Below are 19,860 nucleotides of genomic sequence, written 5' to 3'. Positions count from 1 at the left end.
CAAATTAGAAAAATCTTTTGTATTATAAACTTTGAAAATTTTAGCAAAAAAGCATACAGTCAGTAAACATGGAATTCTAATTTTCAGAACAGAATCAACAAACATGATCACAAGCCTAGCAAATGCAATATTTTAAAAATGTCATTTATCACATGAATATCAAGAGGCAGCAGTTTTGTAAAGTTCATATTGTCTGTTTAAAAAGTGCATCCTCATAATGTTTCATGTGAGGAAAGGAAGTTTCCCTATGCAAACAAGTTTCTTTTTGATATTATTCTCAGCTACAAATACTGTGAAGTACAATGTACAGTGCAGAGACTGCAACAACTACTGCACTGGTCTCTTGGTATATTTAGGAAAATAAAACATATACACACAAATTTGGGAGGCTGTTCAACCCTGCAAATTAACTAGCTTCCTTACCAGGTGCAAGACCAAATAGAGGAAACTCCAGAGACTAAGTCATATTTTCGTATTAGGAGAACATTGGCTGTAAAATTGGTCCTACCCATAAGACTCCTGAGATTCTTTCACTGGGAAGTATATTAGAGGCCTAGTCCAACTTAATGTATCATTTGTCACACAGAGAATTTCCATTAAAAATTCTAGACCTACATCATTATGCACCATCTCACCATCATTAAATATGTTCTTCATGGCTGACTAAAGTTAGTAGAGACACACTAATAATCAGAGAGATATTACTGCTGAGAATTGTTAATGCTTCCTTTCATAAGGACAAGCTGCTGACCATGCTCAAGCATGCAGTAGTTACATCTTCTTTCTAGCTATCTTTGGATACCAACAGATTCACAAATTATTGTCCTGCCTGGCACCTATTCCTTTTAGAGAGCTATCTCAATTGGTGTTATGTGGCTAAGTATAGACACATATAGAGACTTCATTTTATTTTATCTTAATCAGACTGTACAGACTACCAGAATATTAAGCTTTATGGAAGGTCTCCTCACAGCAAGAATCAGAAGTAATTGTCCTGATTTTTTAGGTCTTCTCACCATTGACCACAATGTATTTCTGGCCTATAGAGATGTATTTCAGGGATTTCACTTTGATAGGGGATTCCAGACTGCTAGAAAATTGATTTGTTCCTTGAACTTTTTCCAGAAGAACTGACTGTACTCTCTTTTGACCCTTCTCTTGTTTGGTGAGTTATTCAAAAAGCTCAAGAGGATTCCTACTTTCCTAATAAGTTTAACATCTCCAATACTTTTTCATTAAACACAAATTCTGAATTTCTCATTCCTTTGCCAGATCTGACAGCAAGGGACAGCTCAGTCCAGAAGTGAAGTTTGGTGGCACAAAGGCATTTTGGGGAGCAGAAATAAGTTTTTTCTGCCCTGTTCTCTGACAGCGTATTAGTTTTTACCTCTGCACAGAGTTTTACTTGCAGGGTAAGAGAGAAGTTGCTTTTAAGATGTTGATGTTGAGGGTGACTGAAGTCCTAGGCAGGCTAGGACAACTGCAGGGCAGCCAGAGGGCTCCCCAGTGCAACTCCCAGTGAATTATTCAGAGCCAGCTGCAGATTTACTTAAGTCAACACATGCACCAAGCTTTCTATCTCTCTAATTAGGGATTTTATAGAGTTCCTGCCACTCTAGTATCTGAGCAATTAGGGAGTTACTCCTGCTTCATATCAATGCTGAATTCAGTCATATCCGGTGGCAGGAATTTCTCACTTGAGTGATCCTACCGTTGGGATGTGCTGCCCTTGAAGGCCTGAATCTCATACCCTCCAGGGCATGATGCCCTGATTTTTTCAGATTAGCATTTGGTTCACTCAAACCTTTTTGTTTTGTTTTTTAATTTCCACAGTAAAAACATTCACCAAACGCAATGCTCATAAATTACATTTTAAACACAAATATATATTAATATCTCTCTATATATAAAATTATAGTATTTACATGCTTTGAAACAAATAATTCAAGGGTGAATTTCACTGCAATGTTTTGGGGTAAAAAAAAGGTTGTGATAATATGAAAATTTATAGGTGAAATAACCAGTCCAGTGTTCACTCTCAAAGCTCAACACAGCTGAGAAACAGACACGCAGTATTAAAATTATTTATGTGAATGGTCATGTTAAATCTATAATATAGTAAAGAATCTTTAGAGAAGTAAATATACATGCAATGTTCTTTTAAAAGGCTTCGAGTTACAAAGTGTACATCCTCTGTAACTCCCTTCAATCCTGAAACACTACAAATATTTCATAGAAGAAGCAGTTTCTTTGTAGGCAGTGAAATTTCCTACAGATACCCAGGCATATTTGCTGGTTGAATTTCAAGTGTCTTCCAGGATTCTTGTCCAAACATTAATAAGTTTTTAAATGTCAGATACTGTGTTTGCCAAATATATATAAAGTTTAACATGGTTTCTCAAACACATACAAACAATACAGGGAATTTTTCTCATTTATATTACTTACAAAGTGATGAATCTTCCCGTTAACATTGATGAGAGGATGGGAAATACTTGTTCCAAGATATGAAGGGAAGTTTCACAATTCAGAGAATAATTTCAGGAACAGAAAGGCTCCTGCACAGAGGTTCAGTCTTGCTAACAATAAAGAAAGTGAGATGCTTATAAATATTGCAAGCAGAAAGAAACTCAGTCATAAGTAAAAAGCTATCACAAGAGAAATAAATGCTGCCTTAGTTGGGAGGAGAACAGCAGTGTACCAATGGAATTAAATCAGTGGTCCATATAATCCTGTTTCTGACAGTGGTCAATACTTGATAGTTACAGGAAGTAAAAAAAAACCTCCAAAATGAAGACATACAACTGATCTTTCTGTAGAGGAAATTCCTTCTTTACTCCAGTTAAATTCTGATTAATTTAGCCATGAATGTCTACATGCAATATTTTACAAAGTTGACAGCTAATAATCAGTGGATGTTCTTATAAATCATCCAAATATGTTCTTTTAAAGTCTTTCAAAGCTCTTGGCTGACTAATATTTTTGCATTGAATTCCAACACCTCATTTTGTGTAGTTTAAGTGACATTCCATGTTGTCAATTTTTAATTTGTCAACTATTAGTTAAATATTTGTCTTTTTTTTTTCTTGGGTGACCAAGCATAAAGTAGACATTGCCTTCTCATAATCCCTTATAACCTTCTCTTTTTCACTATTATTTGTATATAACTGGTGCCTCTTTAATTCATCTCTTTCCTGAATGATGTAGACTCACTCTCCAACATCTTCTTAGAGTTTTCCTAAACAGGTCAGACTCTCCTTACTTATTTTCATTTTACAATAATGTTTAGAATGACAAAATTCAGTCTCAATTCAGTATGCCATTAGTTTTTAGAAATATCTTCCATTGATTGTGCACAATAAGAATTTATTTTTTTGATATTACCAGTCACAAGTTCTCCCGAGCTTTCTACAGGCATGATGCTGGTAATTCAATAAGCGAAAATAAATATACATGTTTATATTTGAAATTTCCCACTCTATATACTAATTTACCAGCATTTTTTTTTGCTGGTCATATGATTCTTCTTAGCTTTCTTCTAACTACTTCTCTCACCTAGATATCATTAACTGTCTTTTCCAGATCATTAATAAATATATATCAATACATACATTAAGCATATATTGGAATATTCTGTTTACATTGTTATTGATCTTTAATGTACTACTTATTTCTGTTTATCTGCTTTCATTTTTTGTCTTTTACGCAGGTCTATTCAATGACTTTTTTTTTACATAATAGCTGTTCAGACAGACATGATTAAAGACTGAATAAGACCAAGTCTTCTTTTATCTATAGTTCCTTTGACAATCTACATTTCACTAAAATATTCAAAATATTAAAGATTTTTTTTTTTATTTTGCTTTTATTAGCTTTATTTGTTTTTTTTTTTTCTCTGTTAAAGGTAAAGTAAATGCATCTCTACCTTGAGGCTGTTCTCAGCATCCCTGATAATGTCAAGAAAGCAAATAGTCTTAGAGTGACCTCAGACACTCAAAATAATTCTTGTGTGTATAAAGATACTTCAGAAAAGAAACGGTGCTCTTTTCTTTCAAAACAATCTGCAATGTTTAAGACTTCTGTGTATAAGGTATATCAATTCAGATCCATTATTTTCATTTCTATCATGATTTTTTTTTTTGCTACATTGTTTACTATGTGGTGGGAAGGAAAATTTCATACCCTATGAGAAAAGTGGTAAATTATATATGTTGAGACAGAAAAAACATTTTTTTCCCTTTTTTAAGCCTAACTTAGGTTGCATGAAAGGCATATGACTTTCTGAGAATCTTACTCAGCCTTCTAAATTGATTTCAGAAACTTTATGTATATGCACGTAAGGCAGCATGGAAGAAAACAGGAAACCCTCCCAAGCAAACAGTAAAATATGAGGAATATGAGTATCAGAAATTAATCTAGGTATGTAAGAAGGAACAGTGTCTTACAGAACTTGGAAATGCTGACAAAATGCTTGAAGTTGAGATAATATAAAGTGAAGAGTAAGTAGGGGTAAAAAAAAAAAAGGAATGATACAGTGGTAAATGATAGGCAGGGATGATAACTTGTGTTGCTGTGTTTCATGGAAAAAAAAAGTGTGAGAAGATGTTTTTAAAGAAGCCAGAGAGAAGTTGCATTAGTTGATATGGGATGAGGATCCAAGAAAGGACCACATCCTTGAGGAGAGCAAAATCTTTGTGACACTAAGAGAGAAGACAAGGTAAAATTGGAGCTTCTATTGCTGTAGAGAGCAGGGGGGAATTCAAATATACTACTTCTAGTGCTGGTAGTGTGAGCTCACACTGTGAGCTGTGTCGGTGTATGAATAACATACATTATACCCTCCTTCTGGGAGGAAGACCAAGCGGTCTGATTCTCTGTGTGTTAACTGAGGGCAAACAAGGGGATACACAAGATATACTTAAAAGATGGCCCATGTCTTTGCTGAAGAAGGTTGATGGCTTACAGATCAGCACCAAGAGACAGTAGCTGTAACTGTGATGAGATAGTTCACAGGAAGCATTAAGTTCAAAGTTCCTTCAGGACATGCCAGAATAAAGTATTAAGGACAATAAACCACACGGGGAGGTAGCCAGGATGGAGAAAAGCCAAGAGTACATAACATCTTATACTGCTCCTGATGATTATCTGACATCTGGTGGTATAGCAAGCAAATATTTTTTTACCTTTTTTTACCTCATTACTGGAAAGTTCTCGAATGTTATGCAAATCTACACAAATTATCTCAGTAAATCTTTTCTGATTCAAACATTTTCATAAATATTTTAAAATACTTTTTCCTTGGATTTCCAAGTATCACATATACCTTTACATCAGAGCAATAAAGGAACAGTTGAGGGGCATGAGTGTTGAGTAAAACAAGTCTAAGAGAAAAATGCATAAAAATATGGGGGTAAGAGGGGTTCACTGTCCTTTGCATAGTTTTCACTCATGTAATACTGTGGCAGTTAAGGTCAGCTGAAGCACTCACACTCACAATTCCACATTCAACCAGGTATGACCTGAAGGAAGATAACTCCACCAAATGATCTTCAATCTTGGAATGTGTCTCTCTTAATCCATTGGAGCTGTAAGTCACAGACCTCCAGGTCACACTTTTTACCCACATTTTTTACCCACTTGCACACTTTGTATTATACAAAAGAAATGTCTAGCTGCTTCTGACTGGGGGGGGTGTGATATCTTAACAGTTGTTTATTTCACAAACACTACACAATGCACATAATTACTTCAGAAATTAAATCAGGCAGTGGTAGATTATGATCTTTTTCAAAATGTGTGAAAAGCAAAGCAGAATCTTACTTTTCTCTATTTATGCCTTCCTTTACTTTGTTTAATTTTGGTATTTTCCAGCATGAAAATACATGAGCACATTTTGCTCCTATTAAATTTTAGAATGTTTCACTTTCACCGGGCATGAGTTTCACCAGTTGAACTCTACTATGTTTTTTGGGTAGCATGAGCTCTGTGGGGAAAGTTTGTTTAAAAAACATTCTTAAGTATTTACTTATTCTATTTATGTTCTTTTCCCTTGAAATTGAGCAAATCCATCAGGGATTACTGATGACCAGGCTAGGCTGGACATCAGGTCACTTACATTTCCACCACTTACATGTTCCTCAGTTCCTAACCAGGTATTTAGGAATTTTCCATATATTAGCTGCTATATCCATGTCTACAGACTTCCTCCTGGCTACTCCATTCAGGTTTGGAGGCACTCATAGACACACTGTTTTTCAGGAATCCTCTAGAGCCACCACATACCTGAAGCCACCTCAATACTTTGAGGAGTCTTGAGACTGCTCTGTCTTTTGTTAGATGCTTTGGCATACTTTTGTCTGTCTCACTGATCCTGCACTAAACACAGTTTTTAAATCCAAGAATTTAGGCCACTGAATAGTATTTTCAAGGAATTATTCTCATGTAAGCATAAATTTGGTAAAGTATATCTCTAATATCTCATAATGCCCGTGACTGGAGCTTTCAGGTGCAGACAGATGTATTGAAAAGGTGTCTTCCCAGAAAAAAAGCTTATTAGAGTTATACTATAATAAAACTTCAGCTCTTCTGAAATGCAGAACGGAGCAAGAATAGCAAAATGGATTTTGGAAATCTTTCATAATCACTGCCTTAATTTCTTTAATTTTAAGATAGACACAGATAGTTCTCCAAATCTATATTAGGCTTACAGTGCATAGTAAATAGCAAATAAAAGAAAACTGATTTTTTGCACTTATTTGTGATGACTCATTACAAGTCCTGTTTCCTTTAATTGCCACTTATGAAGTCACTACATAGTGTTGGAAATAAACAGGAGGCAAAAACTACGCAGTCAAACGAAAATAGGCAACAAGTGAGATAGACAATCTGAGTGACACAGTTCAGAGAAGCTCAGGTTTTACTGATTCTTAAATCAGCTCCCACAAAAGCCAGGTACTCCCTTGCTTGGGAGTTAGAAAACTGAGTGAGAAGATCTTTCCATTTACACCTGATAAGAAGTAAGAGACATTGCATGATATAAATCTCAAACTCATTTTCAGATTAAGTAAAACAAAATGAACAGCTTTAATAGTATCACTCGCATTACATAACTGTTGCCAGATTTTCCAATTTTAAACTTGTGGATGGAGCAACTTTATACAATTTTTCAAAAAAAATCCTTCTGAGATTATGAATGCATGTCCATACTAAATATACAGCAAGGGAATAACTCACTTAAATTTGATAGAAGAATTATTTATGAGATAAAATTTTCTCTTCAAAAAATGTTGCTTTTGTTGAACTTTTAGACAAAAATAGTCATGACAGAAAAAAATTTCCATGGCACACAAATTAAGACTGTCCTTGAGATATGAATTGCTTCTAGATGTCAGCCTGAAAATGTCAGGGCCCTGGGGGCACCACCAGCTCCGACTGCCCCTGCCTGGCCCCCCAGGGCTCCCCCACAGCCCAGGACCCCACATCAGCCCCCAGGGCCATCAGCTCCTGCCCCAGCGACACTACAGCAGGGCTGGCCTCCAGCTCCCCACAGCCCAGCCCAGCCTTGGTGCCCAGAGCTGGGGCTGCGCTGGGTCCTGGTGGCTGCCTGTGCCTGGTGGGGGGTGGGTCGGGCCCTGGCTGTCAGGTCCTGGCCCAACAGACCCCAATGGGCAGCCCCCCAAGACCCAGGGAGCCACCAACCCTCACAGCCCCCTGAGGAATATCTATCAAACTGTCTTTACAATGTAGCCTTCGTGGCCCAGAGTTATAGAATCATAGAATTGTTTTAGTTGGAAAGGACCTTTGAGATTATCAAGCCCAACTTTTAACCTAAAGTTACCACTAAACCATGTCACTAAGTACTACATCTACAGGGCCTGGAGAATAAATCTTATGAAGAGCGATTGAAGGAGCTGGGACTGTTTAGTTTGAGGAAGAGGAGGCTGAGGGGAGACCTCATCACTCTCTACAACTACATGAAAGGACATTGTAGAGAGGTTGGTGCTGGTCTCTTCTCACAGGTAAATAGCGATAGAACAAGAGGGAATGCTTCAAGTTGCAACAGGGTAGGTTTAGACTGGACATTAGGAAGAAATTCTTCACAGTAAGAGTGGTCAGACACTGGAACAGGCTGCCCAGGGAGGTGGTTAAGTCACCATCCCTGAATGTGTTTAATAGTCATTTAGATGTGGTGTTGGGGGATATGGTATAGTGGAGAACTTCGTAGAGTAGGGTTGATGGTTGGACTCGATGATCCCAAGGGTCTCTTCCAACCTGAATGATTCTATGATTCTACAAGTCTTTTAAATACCTCCAGGGATGGTGATTCAACCACTTCCCTGGGCAGCTTGTTCCAATGCTTGACAACCCTTTCGGTGAAGAAATTTTTCCTAATATCCCCTTTCTATGGGGATATCTAATATTATCTACCTTATTTATGTTTACAATTATCTAAAGGGTGGTTTGAAGGATGATGGACCTGGACTCTTTTCAGTGGTTTCCAGTGATAGGATGAGGGACAACGGGCACAAGCTGGAACATAGGAAGTTCCATTTAAATATGAGGTGAAACTTCTTTACGGTGAGGATGAGAGAGCACTGGAACAGGCTGCCCAGGGAGGTCGTGGAGTCCCCTTCTCTGGAGATTTTCAAGACCCACCTTGATGCAGTCCTGAGTAATGTGCTCTAGGCAATCCTGCTTTAGCAGGGGAGTTGGACTAGATGATCTCTAGAGATCCCTTCCAACTCTGAAAACTCCATGATTCCATGATCCAATCTAAACCTTCCCTGGCACAGCGGAAACCTGAGGCTGTTTCCTCTTATCCTATTGCCTGTGACTTGGGAGAAGAGACCAACCCTCACCTCGCTACAACCACCTTTCAGGTAGTTGTAGAGAGCCACATGGTCTCCCCTCAGCCTCTTTTTCTCTAGGCTGAACAACCCCAGCTCCCTCAAGTTGGTGCAGTTTATTATTTATTAGTTAGGCTAGCATGCTTTTCAAAAGCTTAGCTACTGTTTTTGTCTTAAACACTTCCCCGTGTAACTCAGGGCTACTCCACCTCCATGAGGAGCAGCACGCTGAGTGCTGGGGAGAAGGACAGAGGAGTGGGGCTGGCCAGGGAAAGCAGATCTCCTCACCCTGGCAGGGAGGCAGCACAGTGGGTACCCTCTGGCTGTGCCTGCAGCCTCCACCATAGCTCCAGACACGCCTCAGCATTGGTACAGGAAAGCGATTTGCTTTATGGGTAAGGGGAAAAATGCAAATCTAATGCAAATTAAACAGCTTCCACTGCAGATCGTAATTTAGGCATAGCTATATGAAGCAGTACAAATCATACCAGATACTTGCACAGCTAAACCAGCAGAGCTTTACTTCTATGTGTCGCAGTTTCCAGTTGCAAAAATTAAGATAACCTCTTTATTCCCATTAACTTTGCCTAAAGAGGTGGGCGTCTGTGCCAAGAGTTTTTCTTCCATTGTTTCTCAGAAACCGTCTTTTTGGCCTGAGCATCTACATGGTAACATACTAAAAATATAGGTATAATTAATAAATGTTGCCTATTCCTAGTTGGCGCTGTAACCAGCCCTAACTGGAGTACTACGGCTGAAGGGATGGCGACTCCCCAGGAGAGTTGAAGGAGCAGATATTAATGACTGCTTACACACCTTGCCCGAAGCAAAGCTCAAAACCATGATAATGCATCAAGTTGCTGAACTTAACCCCAGCAATAGGTCTAAATTCTGGTCAGGACAATGCTGTGCACTATAGTACTTGCTGAGCTGATCTAATTAAAGCTTACAATTTCCTCCAGGCTTTAATTCAATCAGCTACTACATGCCAAAGTTCCATTGCCTCAATTAGGGTTTCAAAAAGTCCCAGATTAAGTCACCAATTGGACCTAAAGCCTACTCAAAAAGCTCAATGACTAGTGTCTTGGGATAGAATCTAAAAAAATGTAAAGAATGGGAGAAATAAGAATTGTTAGGCTTATTGACTTTATTAATAAATTGGAATATGTCCTGTATAGTCTAGGCTTCTCCACCCTCTTTGCCTTGCTACCCATTCACTTCCTCTGAAACAATCATTTGTTAATTTCAAGTTATTATGTTCTTCTTAAAGTGGAGGGCACTAGCATTTTCTTCAGAAAGTTGCAGCTGTCCTTGTATTTGACCTTCTGTTCTGTTCCACTTGTTGGGAGGGAGGGGGAAGAGGTACTGTTTGCCATGCTTAGAATGAAGTAATACATGAAGTAATACCATACAGAATACTCTTGTTTTTATGGGAAATCTTTTAAGTGTCTTGAAATCTGAAACTTTTCTCACACAAGTGAGCTAATCAGAAAATGTAAATATGTATCTGATATTATTTCTGGATACAAGAAGGGTTTACATTCACAGAAAAATGGTAACATGAATGAAAATAAATGTACTAAAAAAAAAAAAAAAAAAGAAAAAAGCACCTAAAATTAAATGAAGCATAGACACATTTTGGATCTTCTAGCTTCAACATCATTAAATTAATAGTCCGCTTGCTTGCTCGTGGGCCTAGCCTTCCACTTTATGTAATTCACTGATTTTGATTTAAAGAAAAAATACCGGTGAAATAGTAGCCACTTTTAACAAAGGCCTAATATTTCTGTAGTCTAAATGAGTACTTTTCTAGATTGTTAAACTACTGTAGAACAGGAATCCCCTTCCAACTAATGCATTGTAATTACAATGCCAGTAATGAAATATGTGAGGTTTTTTTATTGTAGTGGGCAGTCACTTACAATGACTCATTGATGAAAGATCCTTTCTGAAAAGCTACACTTCGTACAAAATACTGTATATAAACAGATCACTATATTTGAAAAACATTTTTTAAATTGCAGCACTATAAATTTGTTTTAAGAATGGATAAATTAGTTTTGTCCATCATATTTTAGCTTTAATTCATTTAGTCCAAGAAAATCCTTCTTCACTTGGCAGACACTCATACTTCATCTTAATTTGGCTATTTTATAAAGCTTGTGTTGATTTCACTTGTGATATTTTGCTGCCTTTTAATGGAGACATTGTATTTCATACTTACTTCACTCTGTTACGCAGGTCTTAAAGTGGCACTGTAATAAGAAGCACTTGTATCGTACTTGACCAAATACCATAAAATATGTATGATAAATACATATGAAACAATATTCATTACTCAGTAAAGTATCAGCCCATATTTTTCTAGACGGATAAAAGCCTTATGTTGTTTAAAACCTGTTCTGACTGTACTAGCATTGTATGTCTGAGGTTTTAATCCTGGCTTAGGCTACTGTTAATGTAAAACTGAGAAAACAGAAATGCAGCACACGGGATGTGAAATTGTAATTTTATTTTTTAATAATGCAAAAAGCAGAGGTTACAGACTCTCCACCTTTGGAGATATGCAAAAAATTGGACAGGATTCTGAGCAACATGATCTGACTTTGAAGTTGGATCCAATTTATGACTGAGTGGACCGCTGGAAAAGATGACCACCAGAGATCCCCTCTCACCTCAGTTATTCTGTGCTTATCTGATTCTGCATTAACATGTTTGAAGTATCCATCAGAATAGACCAAACTGTAGAAACAATATGGTATAAGGCAAGCAATGATGGAAGTTTTGTACTGATGACAAGTATGTCATACTACCAGTTGAGTAAATCATGTTTTCTCCTGATGTAGCTTAAGCTTATACATATTGTTAAGAAGGTGCATGGATTGCATTGAAGGAAACACAAGGTTAATTACATGTTCAAGTGATGGCATAGCTCGGGTTAAAATTATAAATTCTTTAGAATCATTATTTGTAATTTTGCTTTGGCATCTAAAGAACAACTACAACATATTAAGCAAACTTAACAGTTGAATGTACATATTACATGCTCCTCCTGTAAATCGTTACAATCCAGTAGCAGTATCTAAGTAATGATTTTCTTATAAATATATGGAGACCAAAACACTTCTGTTCAAGTAAGAAATAAACATTATAAGATGAATTCATACACAAGGAAGCATCCATAAAAATATAATCAGTTAGAAATGGAAGAAATTCACAAAGGATCAGATCCAAAGTATAACAGATGTGGATTTTAGGAGCCTAACCACAACACTGAACTTCAAAACTGCTGATTTTGTGGCTGCCTAGCCCTGGTGATGCTTATTCATGAAATGAGAATTTTAATTCAGACACCTCACTTTCTGCCTAATGAGTAGACACAATCCAGAGGAAAATGCCATGGAAAGAGAATCTATCCTTCACTTCTTTCTTTTTGAAAAAAAATTAGTTAGGTGACGGAAGGAAATGATCTCTGCAGCTTACAAAGAATCCACTTGCAAGGGAAGCATCCTGAATTGTGAACCCTGCTCCTAGGGCTGTTAATGCACTACATCCTAGAAAATCATGAACAAAAAAGAAGACATACTCTACCACCAAAAGTGCCTATTTTGATTGCGTAAGAGATTAATTTAATAATTAATTAATAAGGACAACTGAGGAAGCTGCTGTATGCAAAAGCATGAAGCAGTAGAGTTGGGTAGATGCTAGGGTTGAAATACCTCTATTCTTAATGCAGAGCTGGCCCAGGCTCAAGCAAAATGTGATACAGAAAGCAGAAGAAATCAAGAGACTGCATGAACAAAAGAGAAGTGTGCATTTTTAGTACAACATAAGAACAAAATTAATTAAATGCCTGCACTGGCCAAAGAAGATTTGGATAAGCAGAAAAATAAATTACTCCTTCAGACAGCGATAAAAGGAAAGGATTGGCCGGAGCCAAAGCAGTCAGACTGTGCCGCTAGCATGACCTAACCTTAGGTACTGAAGAGATGGCTGAAAATAATGAAAGTAAATTTGAAAACAAAAAATGTGGTATTAAAATCCTCCTTAAATATTTGTTTCGTGTTATTTATTTTTTATTTAAACAATCTCTATCTCATGAAAAAAAAGACAGATGGATGCTTAAGTATATTTTTTGAAGTGACTGCGTATCATCAGTGAAGATAAGAATAGTATGTAAATAGGTCAACAGATAAACAATACACATACTTTGATTAAATACAGTAAATTTTCGTGTATAGTTTAATAGCTGACACTGCCTTTGGTCCAAGATGACAGTGGTTGGACAAAAGTGCAAACAGGCATGTAAGCTACCAAGGAGGACGGTAGACAACCTCTTTCGGAAGTCTTACATTTCCGTTGCATAGCGCTGCTGTCATTCATTCCTTTTGCCTTATGCACTGTCCCTCGCTAGTGTACTGTAGCTATTCACCTCTTGTCACATACCACTGGTAGTGGCCAGCAGTCAGAGACCCACAGCGGTCAACTGGTAAACAACTCCTTAAATCTTCCTAAGACAGCCACGCCTCTTTCTTTTGCCATGCTCTAGCTCCACACGCAACAGCTACTTGTGTATTATTACCTGTACTAGTTGCATAGATCATAGAATAGAATCATAGAATCATAGAATCGTCCAGGTTGGAAGAGACCCTTGGGATCATCGAGTCCAACCATCTACCCTATACTACAAAGTTCTCCTCTATATCATATCCCCCAACACCACATCTAAATGTCTCTTAAACACATCCAGGGATGGTGACTCAACCACATCCCTGGGCAGCCTATTCCAATGCCCGACCACTCTTTCTGTGAAAAATTCTTTCCTAATGTTCAGTCTAAACCTACCCTGCTGGAGCTTGAAGCCATTCCCTCTCGTTCAGTGCTGCAGAGCGTTCCAATCCAACAACCAAGGTATGCACTTGTAATTACACCTGCTGACCTCTGCAGAAATCTTGATGCAGTCTCTGCAGCAGTAGGATGTGCCCTCTCTCTGCCATGCACCTCCATACAGCCTAATGGCACCCATACATAGGGTGTCAGTCACGCTGTTCCGTAGGTCTTCTAACAAAAGATGCCCTTGATCTGTGATCTTGCCAAAGACCACACAGGCTTCCTGATGCAGGAACTCATCGTATCAGTACAGGTGCGGTCAATTGGGATGTTTCTGAAATGGGTGAAATTACAAAGAGTAGACAGTTCATCTCCAATTGACGTTATGGAAAGCACTGGCATAGCTTTTTGCCAGAAGCTGGCCAGCTAATTTACACGTGCTCTTAATTTCCTTCTTGTTTACAGCTTATTCAAATTAAGCTGCAGAAATATCAAGAAGTTCACCTGTAGCTGGAAGTCCTCCTTAGGATTTGTCACCAATGCAGATTATTGGGACAAAAAACAAATCATAGATAGCTGTTTGTTTGGCAACAGCTCTGAGTCTAGAAAGCTTGAGCAGTTTCCCAGCAGCCAGGAAAGATTCCAAAACTCACTTGGAGCTGTGGTTACACTGCCCTGTGCAATACACTTGAGTAGAACAACCTGAATAGGATTAGTTCAGAAACGTTTCCCAGCTTCTTCCTATTTATGGGAAGGAAATGTTTGGCTAGGGCTCAGTCGATCCTGACTCTGCAGTGTGAGTGACTAAGCACCATTAAGAAGTTCTCAGGAAAGCTCAGCATCTTAGTTAGTCTTCAAAGCCTGGATTGACTGACTGTCAAAAGCTTTACTGCAGTTAGAGGCCAAGCAGAGATCTTGAGGTCACTTCTGATGGTCCTTTTCTTGTCCGTGCTGAGTAGCGTAATAATTATTACGGTGTGCATATCACCTGGAGTACACTGCCTTCTCTGGATACAAGCATTAACACTTTTGGGTCTTATGTACAAACTAATGACAAACACCCCAAGTGGACCTGTCACTTCACTCCCTACCCCCTGCTCTGGGATTATTCCACCAAATCTTAGCATACATTAGAACTGGGTGGGCTTTTACTCATTCTGGCTCATGCCGGACTACCATCATTCTCTTTCAGGTTAACACTGGTGGTATACTACCCCACAAAAAAAGAAGAAGAAAACAAGATTGTCGGCACAGTAACAGCTGCACTCTGCAGTTATCCATGAAGTTATTGTGATTATCTTGAGGCAAAAGACCCAACAAGTCTGACCTACACCAACTAATGGTCTGTGGGATCGCACTGGTATGTGGGCCAACACTACATGCCACATTGCCTCAAAAACCTATTAGGAATAGTGGCTGCTTATGTGGTATCTGTAGAATACTGATCAAAAAATGAGCAGGTGAGCCTCTCTCTCCTTTTCTAGGATCAGTAAATAACAGGATCAGTAAGAAAAGGTGCGCAAAGAAGACCAAACCCAAGTGGATTCATTTGGTGGCAGGGATTTGTGTGGCCAATGAAGATGCACTGCTGGGGGCTAAGTGACTCATGCACATTTAACAGTGGCTCTATCACAGCTGGACTCTGTCACAGTTGAGTACAAAGATGTTGCAAACTAGTTGGGTCTGATTGCTTCTTCCCCAGCTGTGCAAGACACTTGGGCTTTGGACTGGAGTATAAAACACTGGCAAGAGATTTCAGACATCAGAGGCCGGAAGGTCTGAGTGGGCAACACGAAGTAAGGAGGTTAAGCAGAATCGGTCTCGTTTGTAAACAGGATGTGGTTATTGGGTAAGAGCTGGAGGCCCCAAAGAAGCTCTGAAATACAGCAGCTAAATCCTGAGAGATAATGGGGATGCTCGCTGAACTACAAAAGTTAAAAGGCCTACTACTACTGTTACCACTGACGTCTCAGCGAGATGGAAGGTTGCCACTAATTTTTTACAGGAAGAGTTGAAGTCCCAGAAAGCACTGGCTTGTTGAATGGCATCAAGTAAAAAGTGTGAGGGATTAATCGTTTTGCAAGTATTAGTACAATGTTGCAATAATGAATGAAATTCTCCTTGTGTTCTGTGCTAATGTAAACGGAAAATGAAATCCAAACTCTCCTCTAAAAATGTATATTCCAATCAAAGAATGGATTCAAGGGCAAGCACACAGAACAAAATGAAGAAGAAAATGAAAGTGACTGTAGTATGCAAAAAGAGTGCTTTTAAAGTTCTTTAATTCTTCACCCAGTTTTGAGGGTTGTGATTAATATTACTATATGATTACTGTGATTAATATTACTATAAATAATGAGGCTACCTGTGCTATGGAAGTTATAACTAGAAGCGTTTGCAGGGCCTGGCCTAACATACACTGACAACAGAACTCAAATATTCTTAAAGTTATATCTGTACACGTCTTTGCCTGTAACAGTCTGTGTGTACCATTTAGTCAAACATGGCCAACTTCTAGAATTTTTCTTCCCAGTTTAAAATAAGCATGTGTGAATAGATGGAAAAATTAGACATTATTTGTATAACTTATAAACTGTTAGCTAAAATATGTAATGGTCATTAAAGACATACTGAAAATGCACACATTTCTCCCTTAAAATTAAGTTAATTAAGTCTACTTCTTTTATTTCTAGGATTTTTGCCATCTCTGGAAGCATTCTTTCACATTTTACCAAGATGATTTGAAGAAGTGTCCAAGTGTCTTGGTAACAAAGGGAAACAGCTCTGTAAGTTCATGACTCAGTCACTTCCTAAGAATATATAAACTGTCCTGGTTTCTTTCAAATGCTTACACATCATATACCTGCTGGCAATATGGCTGGAAATTGTCATGGAGTTACAGGTCTAAGAAAAGTTTGTGGAATTTTTACTCCTGAGGTCATGATGATGGCCACTTCGTAAGTATTTTGCTGCATCCTGATGATGCTTATCCCTCTCTGCACTATTACAATTAGTGCGCTAATAAAGCATGCCTGGCTATCAGGCTGAAAACACCACTTAAAAGGACCATCTTACTGTGTGTGGATCCTTTTAGTGCTAAGGCACTCAGGCTGTAGCTACTCTGGAGATGTGAGCCAATGTCTTGAATCACACGTCTACAAGTTTTTCCCTCCAAAAGTCATGACTGATCTTCCAGTTCATTTCAGTTGAAAAGAAAGTTCAGGAAAGATTCAGATATAATAATTACCTTCAGCAATGTAACAACAACTGAAACAAGCGTAATGTCTATTACCTGACCAGGGACCAGATAATCCAAGACCACAATCTAGTAATAAAAGAAAAATAAAAGCAGAATACAGAACGCTAATATGACAGCGGAAAGAAACGTTTCACTCCGTGCCACCTGCTTCAATTAGCTTGGCTGCCGGATGAAGAACGGATGGAAGCACCTTCCTCAGCCCAGCGGCTCGCCTCGCCACGCGAGGGCTGGCGGCGACTTCTTCGGCCGGCAGTGGCTGGCTCCGCGGTAGCCCTCGCTCCAGCCGCTTTGGGCTACGAACAGCAAACGGGCGCAGGCCGGGTCCGCGCCGCCCTCACCAGCACGGCGGTCAGGGCGAGGGGTACGGGGGGGATCGGCCCCTCCGTTAACCGTTACCGCCGTTGGAAACTCTCCTCCACCTGGCCCCCAGCCCCGCCGCCAGCCCCACCGCCGCACCGTCACAGGGAAACCGCCCGGCGCTGCCCCGGCCCCGGCTGACACCAGCCACCACGGCCGGGCCGCCACCGCGGGATGAGACGCAGCCCCTGGGGTATCTTCCGTGGGCAACCACACGTGAAGCGCGGCTCTCGCCACGGCAGCCCGGCTCCCCGGGAGCCGCCGTGCGCCTCCAGTGCCGTGCCAGAGGCGGGGACGGCGCTGCCGCTGCCGCCACCTGTTACCTGCTCACGCCTGGCCGGAGGCCACCACCCAGCTCCCGCCGCCGCGCCCCACCCGCACACCCGCAGCCCTCACGCCGCCTCAGCCCACGCGCGGGGCGGCGCGGCGGGGGGGTGCGATCGAGCACCGCCACATCCGGGTGCCGGCGCTCTTAGAGCGCATGCGCGGGCGCCCCGCCGCTGCCAGGCAGGGCGCCGCGGTAGTCGCCGCCGCCGCTGCTCCTCCCCGGGGCGCTGCGCTTCCGCGTTGTCAGGCAAGGGGGAGCGACCGTGAGGCGGGGAAGGCGCCCTCCGTGGCGGCAGGAGGAGGAGGAGGAGGATGGTTGTGGGGGCGGGCGGCGGCGGCAGCAGCCGCTGGCAGCAGCCGGGAGAAGCCCCGCCGGTGACTGGCTGGCGGCACACGCAGCTCTGAGGAGGCGGAGGGTGCCTGAGCCGAGCCGCGGGGCGGGCGCCTGTGAAGGGGGGAGAGACTGCGGCGGCGGGAGGGGACCGGCACACGCACGCACACGGACACACACGCACACACACACAGGCACGCACGCAGGGACGGATGACAGCGGCGGCCGCGGCTGCCACGATGTGAGGCGGGCTGCGCGGGGGGACGCGGAGGCTCCGCTGAGAGGAGAAGCGAGGCGAGGCAGACCGCACACCCCGGCGGCGGGAGGGGCGGCTGGGGAGGGGCCGACCGGGCCCGGGGCGAACCGTGCGCCCCGGCGGGCAGGGCGCGGAGCGGCCGCGGGCGGCGAGTCTGGGACCGCTGGTGGGCTGACCGGCTCCTGTTTGCTTGGCTCCAGCCTCCCTCTCCCAGCCCGCGGGCCCCGATGAGGAGCGCCCCTGCGCTGCCGGACTGACGCCTCGCCGCCCTCCCCTCCGCCGCCGCCGACGAGGAGGAGCGCTGCCCCGCGGCGGAGAGCGCGGCGCCCCGGATCGCCGGCCGCCCCTTGCAGCGCCCTCCCCGGCGGGGGCTCGTCTGCCGCCTGCGGGGCGGGCGGCCGCGGAGCGGCGGTGACAGCGCGGCGGCGGCGGCGGCGAGGCCGGGTGAGCGGGGAGCGCCGCCGCCGAAGACGATGAGGAAATTTAACATCAGGAAGGTGCTGGACGGCCTGACGGCGGTCTCCGCCGCCGCCTCGGCGTCGTCCGCCGCCCAGCAGCAGCAGACGGGGAACCGGGAGACCGAAATCCAGGAGACGCTCCAGTCCGAGCACTTCCAGCTCTGCAAGGTGAACGAATGCTGCAGCCCCGAACCGGCTGCCGGCCGGGGAAGGGGGCGCAGCGTCGCGATGGGCTCTGCGGGCTTTGCTTCTCGGTACCGACCTCGCCGAGCCTGCCCGCCGCTCCTGTTTACTTGTTTGGATTCGTTATTTGGAGAGGGGGGGCGGGGGGAGGGGAGAAGAGGGGGAGAAGGGAAGGAAGCGGTGGGTGTAGCTGTACAGATCTCGTTGGATTTCCGTAGTCGTCTTTCCTGGAGAGTTTCGGGGTTTGTCGTCTTCTAGGCTCTTTCATGCGTGTAATAGTGACCATGTTCATGAAGGCTTCGTTGAACGAGTGGGAAGGATGGGGGAAGGAGTGATACCTAGCTGTAGTGCAGATCTGATTATCGCGGCATCTGAGTAGAAGCCTCTGCTAATGGGCCCAAAGGACAGAGGATCTGTCGCTCTGCATTATTTGGAAATGCATTTATCCTGTTCCTTTGCTCCTGAAAAAGGCTCTAGACGTTTGTGGTGGTTTCACTGCAGCGTGTTGCCAAGTTGCTGATGCTGCTATTGCAAATGTTCTCTAGAGACAGGAGAAAAGTTCATATTTTTTTATTTGCTTGTGCGTGATACAATAACTGCGGTTTGTGTCTGCACACTTCAGAAAATGATGCAGCGAATTAATCCACCAGCTGTACCAAGAGGAATAAAAAGTGATTTGAATATCAATAGCCGTTTTTATCTTTACAATGTACCCGTGGCCTAGCTTGATATGGATGAGCTTGTTTGTGGATTCTCCTCCTTGTTTTATCTAGTGTTGCAGGCGTTTCTGCCACTTTTGCAAGTTGTTCACAAAGGACATGGACAAGACCAGAGCTGTTGCCAATTAGATTTTATTCACTGTGAAATACTGAGAGTTGCAGGGTATGCCTGCAACTTCAGTGAAGTAAAAGGAGTATATCAGAAGTTTGCTATGTGTTTATGAGGTCCTAAGGTAACTCTGCTTTAAGCTGAAGGTTTTGAAATGGAAAAGCTAGTATTTGTGTGGCCTATGT

The 19,860-nt window shown here is 42.0% G+C and overlaps 1 protein-coding gene across 5 annotated transcripts in view; it reads left to right on the top strand.

The window, feature by feature from the left end:
• The first annotated feature begins 18,679 nt into the window (after positions 1-18,679).
• STXBP5 (syntaxin binding protein 5) overlaps positions 18,680-19,860 on the top strand; it is a 106,950-nt gene continuing 105,769 nt past the window's right edge. For all 5 annotated transcript variants that reach the window (XM_074164047.1, XM_074164042.1, XM_074164034.1 and 2 more), the window contains exon 1: positions 18,680-18,832. In XM_074164047.1, coding sequence (XP_074020148.1) covers positions 18,680-18,832 — 153 coding nt within the window. The remainder of the gene's footprint in view (positions 18,833-19,860) is intronic.

The sequence above is a fragment of the Numenius arquata genome, chromosome 2 (genome assembly GCF_964106895.1).
Source record: "Numenius arquata chromosome 2, bNumArq3.hap1.1, whole genome shotgun sequence".
Classification (NCBI taxonomy): domain Eukaryota; kingdom Metazoa; phylum Chordata; class Aves; order Charadriiformes; family Scolopacidae; genus Numenius; species Numenius arquata.
Note: the sequence above shows the minus strand (reverse complement) of the source record. Positions and strands in the feature narration are given on the sequence as shown.